We start from the raw sequence: 18,385 nt of genomic DNA, 5'->3' as shown, positions 1-18,385 counted from the left end.
TGAGGTGCCAAGAACCCAGGAGTGACATTACAGGTCTAGGAATCATATCAGAAGAAACTGAAAGTAATGAAGCAGCAAAAGCTGTTAAAAATTAACCAGCAGCTGGCAAAATTCAGCACTGTGTTTGCCAAAAAACAGACAGCTGTTTGCACCTCAATCTTCAATTCAGGAAGCCCAAACTAAAAGCACATTGGACATTTAGTGCTGTGACTGAAGACATCATGGTACTATGGAAAGAAACCCTAAATCCTCTTGAGGAGGGCAAATGAGACAGCTTTTGCATAAACCAGTGGATGATGTAATACACAGCTCAGTCCCTCAGTTTTATTGTAAATTAAAATAACAATTCAAAGATTCAAGTCAGCCACAGTTCTTTTAAGGGTAGTGCATTCACAGGCAAGCTGCTGACAGGCAGACTGACAACAGATCACTTGCTGGCAAAAGCCATGATCTTCTCCTAAAAGAGAAGAAAAAGAGAAGTAATTCATAAGCATGTGGTTTAGAAACAACCTTTAGGCACCTTCCTTTTCACATAAATTAAATGTTTCATATGAATGAAACAGTTCCACCTGCAGTTCTACCTGCAGAGAACCTATCCCTATGTCCCAGGAAATTAACAAAATTGTAACATTCCTTTCCTTCCCAAGTAGCACAAGCCTAGCACAAACCCGGTATTACCAATGGATTCTGTGCTCTGAAAAGCACAGATACATCTTCATTTGTTTTGTTCTTTTAAACAGAAAAAGAGAAAAAAAATTCTGAGCACTGAAGCAGCAGCATAGTCTTTCTTAATGAAGACACCATGCAAGTGGCAGCTGCTCTGCCTTAGGAATGTACTGATTTTCAATTGAGGAAGTGTCTCAACTGTGACCATAACACAAAGGAAACAGGGCATCTGTGTTTAATATGAAGATGGAGAACAAATTAAATAAAACTGAAATCCAAAAATGAGAATTGAATTTGCTGGTGCTTGGGAGGTTTGAGAGCAGAGGGCTTAAGGAACCTCACAAAAATCCAGCAACTAGTCCAAGAGGGTAAGGAGTTCAGGCAGCTGCAAACAGAGGGGGTCTGTTTAACACACAAACTCCTCACCATTGCCTTCCTCAAGTAATTTCCATTATAGAGACCTGAACTTCTGCCATGAGGGAACAATTCACATGGCAAAACAACACAGACACAGGTAAGTGTGGGCTGCACACCACATCTTGGGAAGTCACCCAATGTCTTAGTGAAGATGTGTCTTCACAGGCCTGTTTTTTCTGTGCATTGCTGGAATACAATTCAAGGTTTGACATTTTAATTCCATAGCAAAATAAAGCCAAAGACTTCTGATGACCTCTAACTCCTAATTACTGATACAGAATATAAGTCATGCAGATCTTTTATATTCCCTTTTGCTGCAGGAAAAAAACTCACTACTGAGCTGTCAGTTATTTAGGAACTCCTCAGGAACTCCATTCAGGACACAAAACCTCCAGTTTAAACTAGTATTTTCCAACCAAAAATGTTTCATTTAAAACAAAGATCTTTACATCTTGTGCATATTTCGTGAATAGTTTTGGAGGATTCCTACAGCCCTCACTGAAGTGAGATCCTTACTTTGACAGGAGGTAGGGCATTTGTTGCTTGCAATCCCCATGTCCTCAGCAACACCAGAGGAGCCAGTGTGGTGGAGTACAGCCTTTTTAGCACATCAGTAGCAGCTATCAAGGAGACATTATGCCTCTGACGTTCTGTTTCAAACTTGAGGAGGTGTTTTAAGGAGCCTGGAAGAGATAATGGAATGCTTCTATTACACTAGATGTGCCACAGACAATTGTGCATCTTATCTATAGAGCAGTTTCCTCTGCCAACTGAAAGAGAACAGAGAAATGGTCCATCTCAGTAAAGACCTTCCACCAACTAGTGCTCTTCATCTCACCATGTCTCTAACTGCCATCCTGCAGACTTCATGTTTTAACATTTGTGGGATGGAAACTGCATCCAAGAATCTTGAACTGCTCAACAGCCAACAGACATCACAACAGCTTTGCTTCAACAAAGCCTTCAAACAGAGCATACTTAACCAGAGGTACTGCAGCAAAGGCCTGGAAGACAAAACCTCTTACTGCCACTGCGTTGGCTTGGATCCTTACCCAGATCACTCCCGTTGAAGGCTGCTGCACTGAGGTGATGAGCTAAACATGCAACATCACCAAAGCCCAGGTTCACTCCTTGTCCTGCAAGCGGGTGGACTCTGTGTGCTGCATCCCTGGAGCAAGAGAAGACAGAAATGTATTTCCCATCTTGAAGAAAGCCACAGCAGCTGACAAACCCCAGAAGAGATCAGTGTAGCACTCCTCACCTCTTTGCAATGAACCACTTTAGAGCAGCATATGCACTTTATCCAGTACCTCCTTGCATGCTATGCTGAACTACCTGACTGCCTCTCCCGTTGTAAGAAGCAAGACAAAGGGGAGGTAACAAAAAGCAGGTCTGAAAGGAAAAATTATAAAGAGGTGACTAGCCAAAGTCCTCTCAGATCACATGTGGAGCAGGCCTGTATGTTTTTGTAAGTGGCCTCAGCACAACAGAATCTCTGTTAATGGCACACTGCACAAACAAAGTGGACAGACATTATGAGCATAAAGAAGAAGTGGAATTATCATTTAATAGAAATAAAATTGGGTTCTTCTATGAACAAACTTATCTATAAAGCTCAAAGACAAACACTGATATGAGCGCCACAAAGTTAGAGAAATTAAATGAATTTTTGATATGAAATTCAAGATTGTGTGCTTTACCAAGCTATAAAGCACAGTGTGCTCTTAAGCACAGAGTGGTTCACAGGTTGGAAAGATGAAAAACACACAGAAGTGTAGCACAGCATCCAAGAATTACTAAAAGGTACCACCATACTGCAGCTGGGGCAGAGAAGAAAGGACATAGAAGAAATGTATTTTCCTGCTTGAACAGGCCACCATACAAAAGTCTCTGACATCCCACATGGAGTAATTTTTGTCATTTGTGTTCAAGAAAGGAGAGTTTAAAACTCAAACTGGTGCACAGAATGGCTGGTACAGTGTAAGGGGAAGTACAGATCCAGCATGAGATACTGGATTGTTTCACTGGACTGTGCAAAGCAGGAAAGGAAATAATTATCTTTCAATTTACACAGAAAACACATATAACGGGCAGAAAGCTACTCACACAAAAGGACATGAGGGCACACAGAACAAACTGGATCTGGGAAAAATCAAACTGGAACAATGTATTATTTCTAGCATCTAATTTGTTGACTGGGAGTTGCTGTGCTGCCATCATTTCTAACACACACGGCCGCCCAGGCCAGGGCACTGAGGAGCTTACCCGATAAGCGCCACGCGGTGCTGGACGTACTCTGTCGCGTGCCCCATTCCGAGCGGGAACGTGGCACGGCTCTCTGGATCCACTTTAGCAACACTTGGGGGCAGCTGATGGGCTGCGGTCCCTGAGGGCCTCAGGAGGGAAATGGCAGAACGGAACATGGCCCCAGCAGTGTCAATGAAGTCAGAGTGGTTGATGTTGCTCCACTGAAACAGACAAACAAATCTTTGGAAGTTGACCTAAACCAGATCTATAACAGAATCCAGCCAAAAAAAAATCTGACTTCCAAATACTGAATTTTAACCATTTGGACAAAGCTCTACAGTAGAAAAAACTATCTTCAACATTCTAGGACATATAAATTCCAACTAGGATGAGCCTACTCTTCCTACCTTTTAGAAACTTAAGTTAACTTCTGTGACTTTCAGAACAAACCTAATTCAGTCCCAAGGCATCATGATTTCTTTGTATCATTCTCACCAGAAGACGGTTCTTCAGAATCCACCTCGCCCATTACTGCCATTTAAGCTACAGGATTCTGTTCTATTTCTTACAGCCTCTTCCTTGCCACAAGGCTGATACTCACAAAGGCAGAGTTGATGCTATCCACAAAGCTTTCCTCATCCATAGCAACAAGTTCCAGTGCATGGTCATGAGATGTCGACCAGACCAGAGAGCTGGCAGTGTCAGACAGCTAATTTAAGACAATGTCAAGGGTAAATATCAAGAGAAAAAGAAGAAAAAATAATATTCATACAAAGATTTCCCCACTGCCCTGCCTCACACCAGTCCCTCTTAAAATTACAGTTCCAGCCCAACTTGTTACAAGTGGGAAATGCCAAGGATAAAGTGAGACAGGAGGAGGGAAAACCACAATAAATGAAGAGTAAAGTGCACACATGCAAATTCTTAAAAGACAGAACCAACACAAAAAGGCATGGACAGAAATAAAGTTACTAGACTACAAAAATTTTTAAAAACATTAAAAAAATACAGACCCCTTACCGGAAGAAGTGCAATTGGCCCAGTGGGAAGGAACCGCTGCCATGCTACATTGTTGTCTGTGGCCTACAATGGAAAGAAGCAAGTGGACAGCAAACCAGAGCACCCTCTTAGGTTCTGCTGCTTATGGAAGAGTCAGTTTAGCAAAATTTTACCTCAGATAAATGGAGAGTTGCCACCACAGCTGACTGGTCATACTGATGTTCAATATTCTTAATTTCAGCTTCCTTCCGGATCATAGAATTATGACCATCTGCACCAATCTGTAAAACAAAGCAAAGGAGACAAAACAATGGAGATAGTATTTCACTCTCATAACCTCAGCCTGCATCTATGTATTGTCTGTTCATTCAGGGAAAAAAAAATCCCTCAAAACCAGAAGAGATGGCCCTTTCAGCTCTTCTCAAACTGAGCAGCATCTCCTTGCACCAGGCAGAGAGAAGGCCATGCCCAGTGTCCCACACCCTCTCTGACAGGGTCAGCCACTCACCTCATGCTAGCACTCCACATAGGTGGAGCAGCACACATGGAATCAGAACCAAATCCAGTGGAATGGTCTTGGGTTAGGGATAATGCCTTATCAACAGAAATAAAGAGCTTAGTTACCAGCAGCTTGGTCTGAAGTCTGCGTCCATCAGCTAACTCAACTTGGACCCAAGGGCTTGTGTCACAGCTGTGGGAAGGAAGGGGCCAGGTGTACCCAACTGCTTTGCTCTTGTAGAAAACCTCCACCCGGTCTGATGGGAACAGAGACCATGGTCACAGCATGGAACAGACAGGAAAAAAGGAAACATCACAGCCACAGCCACACGTGTTTCAACAGCACCCTAGGAGCTCACCCTATAATTCTCAAGGCACCCCAAAAGAACAGGTATGGACAACCCCTTGTCATTGCAAGGCCTGCTTTGGACAAGGAGCTATTGATCTTTTAGTTAAATCCAATCTTGGAGAGACTGTATTCTGGAGAACTACATATCCAAGTGCTTTCCTGCTCTGTAGCCTTTGGAAGTCAGTTTTCTTCCTCCCTTCCCAATTCCAGAAGCTGCCCGTTTCTCAAGAGTTACTTGTTAGATGGGTTTTTCCCCTCTCAAGACTTAGTACACACAACAGAAGGCAAGTAACTGAAAGCTATCTACAGGAAATAAAACATTGAAGAAGTTTTCCACTACCTGCTACTGCATCTAACTGTTTTGTGAGAGCAGACATAATGACATCATTCTCCACTATGTAACCCATGTCATCTAAGTCATCTTTCTCAAAAACGATCATGGCTTCTGAACAAGCATCCCATACCTACAAAGAAAAAATACATTACATGAAGCTATGTGATAAGTAAGTCCATTTCAGGGACTTAACAGCAAAAAGACACAGTAACCTAGAAATACAGAACTAGAGGAAACATCCAGGATTACTGTTCATTCCCAGCTACTAAAGTGCCCACATATCTAATTTCATTAAATGATTTATCTTAAACTCAAAAAGTAATTCCAAGTCAAGTTTTACATCCCTACTTTCCTGTTACATAGGTGACATATAAAGCTACCCTACAACCTTGCTGTAGGTTAACCCCAGCAGGCAGCTCAGCCCCATGCAGCTGCTTCCTTATTCCCCTGCACTGGGATGGGGAAGAAAACTGGAAGGGTGAAAGTACAAAACTCATGGCTTGAGGTAAACACAGTTTAATAGGAAAAACAAAAGCCACATGTACAAGAAAAGCAAACTAAGGAATTAATTCACTGCTTTCCAAGGGCAAGAAGGTGTTCAGCTATTTCCAGCAGAGCAGGGCTCTATCAGGCACAATGGTTACTTGGGAAGACAAAGGCCATCACTCCAAACTTCCCATCTTTCCTTCTTCTTTTCCATGGCTTTTATTGTCGAGCGTGACACTATATGGTATGGATTATCAGTCAGGGTCAGTTGTCCAGCCTGTGTACCCTCCCAGCTTCTTGTGCACCCCCAGCCTGTTCTCTGGCAGGGCAGTGTGAGACAGCCTTGGCACTGTGTAAGTGCTGCTCAGCAATAACTAAAACATCCCTGTGTTATCAGCAGTTTTCAACACAAAACTGAAACACTGTCCCATACAAGCTACCATGAAGAGAAGAAACTCTATCCCAGCCAAACCAATACACCCTTTACCCTTTTATTTCCTGGCTAATACCCATGCCTCAGTATCTACAGCTGTCATTAGGAATCCACCTTTCAGCCTATAACATCAAGACCCTGAGGACAGGTATTTCTGAGCAGACTGCTACCCACAAAAAAGGGACAGAAATTAACACAAGCATGATCTGCTCTTTACCATAGAAAGAAAAACCTTTGTATCATTGATGCAAGTGCTTTTGAGAATTCAGAGTAGACAGACACGTGGTGTATCTGCAGCCTAAGTCAGGCACCTGCATTCGCCGGAAGGGTTTGAGTCTCAGGCTGCAGACATGATCCCAGGCACCACAACCTGGAACAGAAAAAGAACATAAATACATGGAGACACAGGTTCACATGTGACACTGAGACCAAAACAAACCTGAAGCTCCCTCCATACTCTCCTCCACCTTTCCCTGACTGTGCTCAGGCTTGGCTTGCACCATCCCTAGACAGGGCCAGGTCTGCCTCAGTGCTATCACAGCTCCAGAATCACATTGTTTTACTGTTAACACAAGCCAGCAGGAAACACACAAGAGCTCTCTGTGAACCTGTGACCTAACAGCCAACTCTCACTGTCCCATCACTGGGGAATAAAACAGACACAGAAATACAGCCATTATTGCACAGAACATTTATTTCTCCATAAGGGAACAAGGCTCAAACATATCTTTAAAATGACAATTAATCCTCATTAACTAAGGACTGGGTTACCAGACTAAGCTTCTTTTGTGAACAGAACATTCCAGATGCTGTAGAAAGCACCTTGCAACCGTTCAGTAGCCTAAAGTCACAAATGTTTATATAACAGCAAATCAAACCAAGATATCAGAACACAAGTCCCTGTTATCAAGAGAATTTGGATTTAATAACCACAGCTCAGCATGTAGAGACAAAGGCAAATAATTCTACCGATATTAGGGTGAAGGCAGAACATGGTCAAAAGGGTTTTTGTTTAAACAAAACCAGGTCAAATATAAATGTTAAAAATGCAAACAACAAAAATCATACTTACTGCTTAGGAGGGTTGCTGATCCCGGGGAGATGGAACTGACCCTGTTACTGTAACTGTCTGGCATGTGATCGTATTCTTTCCTAGGACCAGCCTCCAGCAAAGCAATCTTTTTATCATGGAAGTGGATGTCATGCCCTAAAATAAGCAAATACATGCTTTGTTACAGTGCTCCTGACAAAAATCTCAGAAACAAAACACACCTGATTTTTTGTAATAAAACAGAGTAGATGAAGCACTTAATAAAGAAATATATATACAATACAGATTTTGACCAGGCAGGTAAACTTTTGTATGTTAAAGCTTTATGATTACAGTCCTGTTACTAAGGTGGACAACTCTTTTGCAGCTAAAGCAAGGGTTTCATATTTTCCTTTTACATAAAGCTTACATTTTTGTACAAATTTGTGCCACTTTTAATGAAAATTCATTACTAGAGTATTATCAAGTGAAATCTGCAATGTTTACTCCATGCACAGAACACATTTTCCAGAGTTTAGACATAAATTCTCCTTTCAGAAGAAGAGATCAAAATAAAACTTCTGTGATATGTAGCAATTAAATAATATTTTCTCTGTCCTTACATTCTGAGAGTGGAATAGCACAGGCAGTTTAGACTTTAAATTTCCAGTTAAAGATAACTGAAAAAAAAAATGAAGACTGAAGTAAAGTGCAAAACACTGCAGCTGAGCTGGCCATGCTTGCAGCATCCCAACCACTATAGATGCAGAAGGTACTGAGAACAGAAATGGTGTCCTTGCAACATCCAGAGTTTACTACTACAGCAGCCCTAAAGACAGCAGGGTCCTGGGCATATTTTCTAATTATGCACAGTAATAACTTCATCTCCTGAGAGGTCCCAAACCTGTTTGTCAGCCTTACATAGCACTGCTGGAGTCTCATATCCACTGTGCTCTTGTTTAAGCAGAACTTAAGCTTGCGAAGCACTTATTGCTCATAATCTTTGATCTTCTGTGCACTTTTTTTTTTTTTTTTAAGGTTTCTGTTGCTATGGCACCCTTCTGAATCCATGCTGCAAATACAGAAGTAGCCAGTACCCCCTGGATCTCTAATGATATAAAGCAAGCAGAAATCCATTTTAATGTAGTATTCCAGTGTTTAAAACAGGGGTTAGAAAATGAAACTTTGGATCAGATAATAATGATTAGAGAGATGGAGCACTTCTCCTACAAAGAAAAGCTGAGATAATTGGGTTTGCTCAGCTTGGAAAAGAGATGGCTTGGGGGTGACAGTACCTGAAGGGAGCCCACAAGAAAGACAAAAAGGGACTTTTACAGGATCATGTAGTGACAGGAGAAGGGGGAATGGTTTCAAAATGAAAGAGAGTAGGTTTAGATTAGATATCAGGAGGAAGCTCTTTGCTGTGAGGGTGTTTGAGGCCAGGCTGGATGTGCTCAGAGCAACCTGGTCTAGGTGGTATTTAAGTTCCCTCCCAACCCATTTTATGATTCTATAATCAGGAAAGCATTTTCAGCTCTGGGTGACATTATCCATCCGCTATTTAAGGATGAGCATGTTTGACAGAAACGCTCCAAACTGGCTAGGTCTAGACTCATCACCGATCCGCTCACCAAACACCTTTGGGTCAACTTTAGAGCGTTGCCACAGGAGGACGCAGGATCAAGGAGATCCCACAGCAGGATCCCGGACACTGGGATCCTACACACGGTTATCTCACACTGCGGGATGTGGGTCGCAGCCTTACCCAGCACGGCGGCCATGGCGCTCCCGACCATGCCCCCGCCCGACACCAGCACATCGTAGAGCGGCGGGGCGGAGGCGGCGGAGCGGAGCGGGGCGCGGGGCCCGGCCCTCAGCCGCGCTCCGAGCGGGGCCAGCAGCGCCCGCCCGCGCAGCGCCGCCATAGCCGCGGAACTGACGGCGGCCGGAAGTGGCGCCGCGGAACCATGACAACGCCCGCGCGCGCGGCCGGCCTCGCGTCTGATTGGCTGCGGAAAGCCAGGTGGGCGGGGCCGGGCGCTGCCGGCCGCGCTGATTGGTGCAGGCCGGGGCGGGGCGGGCTGAGGCGGCGGCCCGCAGACCAGCGGGGGCACGGCCGCGGCGCTCCCGGCGGGGAGGCGGGGTCGCAGCCCCAAAACCAGCACTTCCCGATTTATTTCATTTCTTCCAGGTGACACGACGTCCCCTCAGGCTGTAACACGCCGAGTCCTGCGTTTCCCGCCGCCGGGCAAGGAGCATCCTCTCGGGATGGGGGGCCGGCGGTCTCCTTTAGAAGCGGGCGTGCCGTGCCAGGCAGAATTGTGGGGTGACCTCGGGGTGTTCGAAGAAGATGAGGAGCTGGAGGGTTTCAGGAGGGAGGCGGAAGTTCTGCGTGAGAAGCTGAGGGAGGCTCTCAGGTAGGATGGTACCTGGTAAGGATGGCAGGATGGGGTGCAGGATTCCTTCTGGCCAGTGAGGCGGAGCATGAAGCCCCAAAATGCACGTGTGTAGTGCCGAAACACTGGCCACGAATGTACTCACAGCAGGGAGGACGGGGTCAGTAGGTGCCCACGAAAGCAGCGTTCACATAAAACACGAACAGCACAAACCCTGCCCCACTCATCAGCTAATCACGCTTAAAATGTGCCAGCCGGTCACACGCATTTCTGTCCTGTATCCAGTCTTCAGAGCTGTCTTTCCAAGCTGACTTTCCTTGTCGTTAGTCTAGCTTGGCATTCACTAGCAGGTCACACATACACGCTCTTACAAAGTAAATAGTTTATGAAGACAAGACTGCAGCAATCACCAGCAAGTGTATTGACCAGGAGTCTGTTCACACATGATCTGCACCTTCTGTCTCTCCCCCTTCCCTGTTCTTGGTCCACTCTGATTCACCTTGATCCTTCCTTTTGCCTGCATTTATTCCTTCCCTAAAATCTCCTGAGTTTCACTCACTTTCACATTACCCTCAGACATCCTGTAAGAAGTTTGCTATTTTAATGAGACCCAAGATAGTCTCAGGTGGGTTTTTTTTCTTATTATCAATAATATGGTTGTCTTCTCAAGTGCAAAGTTTCTAGCTGAACCTCTCAAACATCACACTAAAGCAGTTCCTTGTAATGACATTCCCATCAGCATTCCAGGAATGCTAGTGTTTGGCACTGTTTGTTAGGTTTGTGCATCTGTGTGCCTGATTGCCTCTCTTGCATTTGTCTGTTATGTTGAGTAGCTATTAGCAAAATAAAACCCTGAAGTTGGAACTTTATGGTTTGCTTGTGGCCTTTCTGGCAATAGAGTGCTAGCAGCATAACAAATTGCATGACAAAGCTAAGTAGGCCTAATTTCCATTTTATACATGGAAAACAAAACAAGCAAAGCTCTGCTCACAAAATTTTGGTAGCAAAGTGAAATATGGAGCCTGAGAATGGCAAACCCTAGGCCTGTCTTTTAACAACCAGCTCAGCCTACGGTGTCTCTCTTAATCAATAGTGTCTCCCTTCTTTTAATTCTGTTTTTTAATATTTTCACTTATTTCCCCTTCATAATGTCTTTGTCTTAGTCACACATCTGGTAACATAAGGCAGTCCAGTTCTTTGACCGACCTCACCTCAGACAGTACCTGGGATCAGCAAAAGCCTCACTTGTTTCCTAAGTCCCGCTTGAGGCCAAAAAGTGCTTCATCTCCCTGGATTCCTTCCATCACCATCCCTCAGCCTTTCCAAATGACACTGCGGGAAGCTCGCAAAAAGTCCGAGTTGATGAAGTCATACATGTTTCTTGAACTAGACAAACAGAGAGACAAAAGGCAAAGCCAGGATGAAGCCGAATGTCAGAAACAATTCCGGGCACAGCCTGTACCTGCCCATGTGTTTCTGCCCCTTTATCAGGAAATAATGGAACAGAATGAGATTCGCAGGCAAGCAGCAACACAGAAAAGAAAGGAGCTGCTACTTTCAACACAGCGGCCCTTCAGTTTTCTGGAGAAGGAAGAGAAAAAGAAAGAAGCTATCAGACAAAAATTCCTGGCAGCAGCAACCCCAAATGAGAGCTCCAAACAGAAGCAAGCCAGTAAAAAAGTACCTAAATCTACTTATGACTCACTTCTTGGAGATAAACTCAAAGGTAACATGCCAGGGCCCTTTCTGTGAAAGCACCTCCCTGCTTGTCCCTTGCTGTGTCCATGCTGGGAGGTAAGATCATGGCCTGTAGGGCATCACTTGGAGCCTCAGGCCAGTGTCCCCTGGTGTTGTTGAGTCTCCTGTGTGTCACTGGTCATTACACTTGATTTAGATACCCTTGCAGTAGAGTGCCCTAAGTGTAGTAATCTTGTGTCAGTGTCAGCAACAGCAGTTCTGTTCCACTCCCCAGAAAACATGGGCACATTGAGCTCTTCAGACAGATTTCCCACTTTGCAGCAGATCATGACAGTTTGGGAATCTTTCCCTGCACTGGATTCCATACCTTTGGTTTTGCTAAAGGGACTGAGATGATTTGTGGCACAAACATGAAGACAGATGAAGCGCCATAGGTTTCCAAGGTCCATGCAGTACCTTAGATCTGACAATTTGATTCCTACCCAAGTGATCCATTCTGCACAGAACCTCTAGGAGAGGAGAAAAATATTTCCTGAGCCCAAATCAGGCAATTAGTTTGGTTCTGAGTGAGAGTGTAGTAGTCCAATCTCTCCTACTATTCTCTGATGTTTCCAGTTGCCTTCCCCCTTGCACTGGCTCAAGTGCTAAAACAGGGGAAGTAGGTGCCAGGACCATTCTAGTTAGAAGGACAGCCAAGGAAATGTTATTGATGCTTGCTTGCTTTCAGATGGCTAGTTGAAAGTTTGAAGTAAACCATTCAGACTTCACACTTGATTGTGGGAACTAAGCCAGTCCTTAATAATTCTCATGGCTTTTCTCATCCTTTTCTGCTTTTTTACTGTTTCCCAGTGATTTCTTCTTGAGGACACATCAGTTCAGTTTTCATCAGAAAACATTCTGTTGGGGTGTACTAACCTAAATAGATTAGAAAGGTTAAAGACAGCAAAGGACAAACTATTGTTCTATTTCTATCTGGCATATGAGAAGGGAGGGGAAATGAACATTTCGTACTTCAGGCAATGAGTACCTATAAAATGACTCAAGGCCATCTTATTTTGAAACAGCAGTATTGATTTTTTTTCCTAAAAGCAAAAAACCAACCCCCAGCCAACTGTCTGTATTTTAACAAATATTTAGTGCTGCACAGGGAAGGACTTCAGTTTGGTGGTATAATCTGAAGCATGTTCTACGGAAAGTTTGTCACAAAAGTCACAAAAGGCAATCTATCCATCAAATAAATATTCCTTACTTAAAAGCTTTTCCCATATAGACTATTACTGCTGGACATTATGTAGAAAAGCCATAATCTGTTACAAGTATATTTGAACTACTCATTTGTACCACATAGTCAACATGGCTGTAAGTCCCATATAAAAAGTATGGGACTAGTATGGAAGATTAACACTTCTGCAAGACAACAGAGACAGAGGGCACAAGTTACCTGGTACCCCTAAGAATATGAGAAGTCCTGTTCAGTTATTGCTCCAGTAAGTAGACGAGATATCTAGAAATAAATGCCTAAGAAAGACACCCTACCATGGTTTTACTGGTATCTTTCAATTATCTTTCCCTGGGAGGCAAAGGAGGAAAGGACTGGAAAGGGGAGGACAGAGAATACAGGATGTTTAGTCTCTCCTATATATTTAGCTGCCATTACAATGAAAAGTTTAGACTTGGGTAGTGGTAATTTCACAGCCTTTTATATCACTCCTACTCTTCTTATTGCTTTCCTTTTAATCCTTTAGAAGCTGAACTCTACAGGGAAATCCGTATTCAAATGAGAGCAAAGGATTTGCTCAAGAGCTCCGTAGCTCCTATAGATACCAGCAACTGTCGGAGGGAGCCTCAGTCCCGAACTGCCACCAGAACTAAACAGGAAAGACTTGGCTTCTTACAGGACAGAAGTTTCAGCTTCAAACCAAGGATTAATCCAGCAATACCAGATTTTGAAGAACTGTACTGGGCGTTTCAGAGGAAAACTGTAAGGAGACAAGAAATCAAAGAGCCAACTCGTAATAAACCATTCAAACTAAGAACCTCCAATCTCCATGCTAGGCAGAGGCAGGCTAATGAAAAGATGAAGGTGAGATACCTCGATATTTCTGTGGTACTGCTTTTGCCTATCAGGATCTCAACTTCTCAAGTTTATAGCATTTAATTATTAATAATAATTAATAACTATCATTATGATTAACATCCTGTGACCTCTGCCCTTATATTAAGAATACCGCAGAATTCTAGACCAAACAAAATTCTACATAAAGGGATGAGCTATGACAGCTAAGGCTCAGTCACCCTTTCATAGCTCTAATCATGTCTCCTTCCCCTTGTCCCTCAGCCCATCCACATGTAAATCTCTGGTGATGGAAGAGAGAAGAATGAGTGCATTCTCATACCCCAGCTGTTCTCTTTGGTAGGCAAATAACAGAGGAGATTCTGTACTAGCAGCTGTCTGTGAACAAATACACTGAATGAAGTTTCATTTCTTTCAGGATTCTCAGAAGCTTTCCAAGGTTTCAGTGCAAAAAAGTCACTCTCTGCCTGGACTTTCCTCTCTCTCTTCCAACACCCTTCCTGTGCATATTACAGATGCAACTAGAAAGAGGGAATCAGCTATTAGGTAGGTAGAAAAGTTTGTCTACGAGACTGTACAATTACTGCCCAATAGGGAGGAAAAAACACCAGTGTTTTCCCTCATCACATCAACTAATACATTTCCTAAATGTTTCTCTGTCTTCTTTCTTTGCTAAGTCTTGCTCTGTCTCCCAGTTGCTTTGGAAACTGCACAGTTGTATGGCTGAAATGTTGCTTTTTTTAGCTTGGAGGACTACAAAAGTGAAATTCCCAGCTAGCATGTGGTCTGGCATTTCACGTGGGTTCATCAGTAACTTTTTTCTACATAGATATGCCCAAGATAGCAAAAAGGAAGGGGACAAAGAAGGAATTTATTGGCTGGAGAAACAGAAAATGAAATGTCAAGCTATGCAAAAGTCTCTGAACAGCCGAGCAAAAGCACTGGATCCTCATAAAAGTCTGGAGGAAACACAAAAGGAGAAGTCAAAACAGATCAGGTCAGTATGCTACCCTGCACAAAAATAATCGTTTGCTCTGCTAACTGAGGATCATCAGATAATTCATTAGGACAGATTAGGTCTAAAAACATTCCTAGCTTAGCTTTTTTTGGCTGTTGTATCCATTCCACATTCATTTGGATATCTTGACAATTCCACGCTTTTCCTTTCATACAGAAACGTTTCCTTTAGAGTAAAATTTGTAGAAACTAATTTGTAGAAGCTAGTTCACTGTAATGTGTAACTTGGTAAAGAATACAGAAGAGACAGGATTTTCTAAAAATGTAAGCACTGTTTCCTTGCTTGCAGTCAAAAAGAGCTTTGCTAATAGGTCCATAACTTGTCAGCATTAGGGTTTTTTCCCCAGCATTCAGAATCAGCAGAATTACCAAAGTGATTTAAAGAATGAAACACAAACTGAGAATTTATCATTCCCCATCAACTACAGTCAGAGAGAACCTATAGCAGACAGACAATTTTTCCATTTCAGGCAAAACATGCAAGACAGAACAAAAGAATACAGAAAAGAACTGGAAGAAATGCAGCTGCGAGTCAAGAACAGACCATTCCTCTTTGAACAGGTCACAAAGGTAACTGGTCAAAGTCCCTGAGTGTTTCTGGGCAATAGGATAAATTTTCTTTCATTTAAGTCAGGCATTAAGAAATCTAGTCTCAAATTAATTCATGGATAAGAAGGTATAAATGGTTACATAATCTCTGAACTGCACTCAAAATAACACATGGAAAAGCCACCAAAGTATACTTTAAATTCCTTCCTACCACTTGAAAAAAACACTCAGGCTTATTTCTAGGAGCTTGCCAGTTCCTAGTATGTATTGCAATCACAGTATACAGTCTGGTCAAAATCAAGGCCTTATCACACCAGAAATTAAATAAATACCTGTTCTGCACCTGAATACCATAGACTACAGTCTAGAGATGCAAAACTTTTCCTTAAAACCCTCTCCAGTTTAGCACTTTTTACCTCTACTGCTATGGAAGAACATTAATGATGGTTATGTCACTTTTATCACTTGTAGACTTTGCAATCTGGGGCTGCATTCAGGACATCTCACCCATCACACTGTACCAGCTGCAAATCTATGTTGCACCTGAGGTGTAGATACAATCTGTACTGTATCTTTTTTCCTGAGTTTTCTCTTTCAGTTCCCCTCCTTGCAGGAACTACAGCTGGTTAGAGACAGTGACAATACATTGACAATATGCTGATTTAAAATGTCTCAACAGAAAGTACCCTCCTGGATCAGGCTTTCTGTTCTGATAATGGAGGCAGAGAACACACATTGAGATCACACATATAGTGATAAACACTAGTAATATTTCCATGTACCAAATAGGTAAGAATTCACCATTATCAATAGTGTTCATTCATGTTGATACTAGGCTTCTATCCTCCCATACAGAATGCCTTAATCTTTAGGGACTGGCCAGTCCCTCTGGAAAACCCTCATCTCAGACTACATTTGGAGGCAGTGAGGATATAGGACCCAAGATGCTTGTTTTTTAATTGAGCTGATACAAAACTATTTCACAGGCACTCTCCATTTATTAACTTCACTGTTAGTTCTTACCACTTACAAGCAAATGTGCTTACAGAATTTCACACAACTCTGTTTTTGCACATTTTTTGAGTGTGAGAGTTAGGATTCAGAGACAAGTATACCAGTCTGGCAAGACTGGAATGTACTAGGAAGACAACAGAAGAAGGAAGAAAAAAAAGAACTGAAGCAGGAAAATGTGAGCTGTGGGTTTGAAAGACGTTAGAATTGTCCTGCTTCAGTTCAGTTTTGGTACTGTACTGTATGGATTACAGAAATTTTGGACAGGAGGTTATGTTGTCCTCTTGTCCCCATTAGGAGCACCAGATGTGCACTTCAAAACAAGTTGACTGCTATGGGGAATCCCCAGTTCTTACTGTTTAAGTTTCGATTTCACAGCATGATGCTCGCCAAGGAGCAGAGCGTCGCTACAGACGCACCCTCCAGCAGGTTGGCCTGAGTGAAGAATTTGTAAGGAAAAAAGGGAAAGATGCCACTGACTTGCAGGGAGAAGAATCTGATGTTCACAGGTAATAAAAACAATGCAGTACAGCTCTTTTGTCTGTGACTAAAAATATCTTCCTTGTTCATGAATGCATTCCAGTTTCCATAATCTAGTGTAGGAAAAATTAAATCGACTTTACTGCTCTTATTAAGCATTGTGGCTTCTCTCTCTGAATTCCTATGACTGCACCCTATTTCATAGGCATGGGGAAAAACATTTCTGGTATTAGACCATCACTGTTTCTGCAGGCTGCCCGAACCTCAGGGTGAAAAGGATGACTGTACTGAACAGGAAGGAGTACCTCAGGAGGAACAGAGCACAAAGGGAGTGGCAACATAAAAGCTTGCAGAAGAATCCATCAATCAGCTCTTGAGGTTTTTTGGTCAAGAATCTCCAGATTAATCCTCAGGAACTTAATAGTTTAAGCTGACACCTAAGAATTGTTGTGGGGTGAGATGGGAGAATTTAGTAAAGGAAAAAAAAATGTTGTTTACAGCATGTCTTGTTCAACCCAGCAAATCCTGCAGCCTCCCTTAGTCTTCAAGTGTCTCTTGCATGAGCTCCTTTCCTTTAATGGGCACCAAAACAAGTTAAAGAGGTTGAAGCACTATCTTTGAATAAAAGTTGATATTAAAGATTGAAGAGGTGCATCCTGTAGTGTCAACTCTTTGCATTCACACCACAGAAGCACATGGAAAGGAAGAATGCCTTCCACTGTGCACTGTTTTAGACATCCGTGGTAGAATGCTTTCAAACAAATATCAGGATTTGACCCACCTTGGGAGAAAACTCAAAGGGAAGTCTTTCTTTGGTGTTAATTCTTCATTCACCCACTACCAGCTCTGCTTCTTCACCCCATTAGTAAGAAGCAATAGTCTTCCTGTATTAAAAAATCTCCCATGTTTCATGATTTTAAAGTGTTTCAATTTAGGTCATTAATTTGGCCCAAAAAACAACCAAAGTTATGAAGAAGGTTTTAATTAAACAGTGCATCACTTTGAGTTATTGTTGTCTTAATTGTATGATTACTGTGATATCAAAGATGGGTCTTGGAGAAAGAAAGATTAGGTACTGCTTGCCAGGACTTGCACTCAAATGCCAAGTGCATCTTGAATGGCATATTTCACAGTTTAGTGATCTCTCTTTACCTGACACTAATAACCACTTTAAAAATAAAAATCCTTGCCACCTGGAATGTTTTCTGAGAATTTTTCACTTTGACATTAAAGTATTTTAAAATGGATATAATGTTTCTGTATTGCACAATTTTCCTTAACAATCATCTTTTCCTCACTTATTAAAATAGAAGATGTCTTTTTTCTTTTTGTCACTTCAATCCTTTTTTCCTTACACTGTAACAACACAGCCTTACCATCAAATCAGAAATACAGTACCTGTCAGAGCTACCACATTAGACAAAGATGTAAAACTGAAATAATGACATTTTTAATCATAACAAAGTACTAAATCCAAGAATTTGTGGCCCAGGGGTTTTACACTGCTACTTTACAGACTGAATGCACCAGACTAAAGCATCCTCATTTGTGACTCAGTCTCCACACTGAGAACAGGCCTGAGCTCCTTGGAGGGCTCCAGGAAGGCTGTTACCAGTGTACCAGTTCCTACACAGGTTTAATTGTGTAGGACATACAGAGGCTGCTCTTTCTCTGGGTACCCCCTGGAAAAGAGCAGTGAGT

At 42.6% G+C, this 18,385-nt stretch overlaps 2 protein-coding genes across 3 annotated transcripts; one reads left to right on the top strand and one right to left on the bottom strand.

The window, feature by feature from the left end:
• Window positions 1-294: 294 nt before the first annotated feature.
• On the bottom strand, window positions 295-9,394 carry COQ6 (coenzyme Q6, monooxygenase). Of its 2 annotated transcripts, none has more exons than XM_079308717.1 (12): window positions 9,225-9,394; window positions 7,502-7,636; window positions 6,741-6,799; window positions 5,517-5,640; window positions 4,954-5,084; window positions 4,503-4,610; window positions 4,351-4,413; window positions 3,932-4,039; window positions 3,349-3,551; window positions 2,136-2,251; window positions 1,600-1,766; window positions 295-457 (listed from the first exon to the last, which is right to left on the bottom strand). In XM_079308717.1, the coding sequence occupies exons 1-12, from the start codon at window positions 9,382-9,384 to the stop codon at window positions 428-430; spliced, it is 1,404 nt and encodes a 467-aa protein (XP_079164843.1). In that variant the 5' UTR covers window positions 9,385-9,394; the 3' UTR covers window positions 295-427. The 2 variants fall into 2 exon arrangements, 1 of the variants encoding a protein (XP_079164843.1); XR_013774610.1 differs by lacking the exon at window positions 295-457 and adding an exon at window positions 2,345-2,475 and having other exon boundaries at window positions 1,751-1,766.
• Window positions 9,395-9,523: 129 nt separating this feature from the next.
• On the top strand, window positions 9,524-17,338 carry FAM161B (FAM161 centrosomal protein B). The gene is made up of 8 exons (XM_079308705.1): window positions 9,524-9,876; window positions 11,019-11,581; window positions 13,299-13,636; window positions 14,046-14,173; window positions 14,457-14,624; window positions 15,115-15,214; window positions 16,583-16,713; window positions 16,937-17,338. Exons 1-8 carry the CDS (start codon window positions 9,728-9,730, stop codon window positions 17,025-17,027), a joined length of 1,668 nt encoding a protein of 555 aa, XP_079164831.1. The 5' UTR covers window positions 9,524-9,727; the 3' UTR covers window positions 17,028-17,338.
• The last annotated feature ends 1,047 nt before the right edge of the window (window positions 17,339-18,385 follow it).

Source organism: Erithacus rubecula (assembly GCF_903797595.1).
Source record: "Erithacus rubecula genome assembly, chromosome: 6".
NCBI classification, from domain to species: domain Eukaryota; kingdom Metazoa; phylum Chordata; class Aves; order Passeriformes; family Muscicapidae; genus Erithacus; species Erithacus rubecula.
Note: the sequence above shows the minus strand (reverse complement) of the source record. Positions and strands in the feature narration are given on the sequence as shown.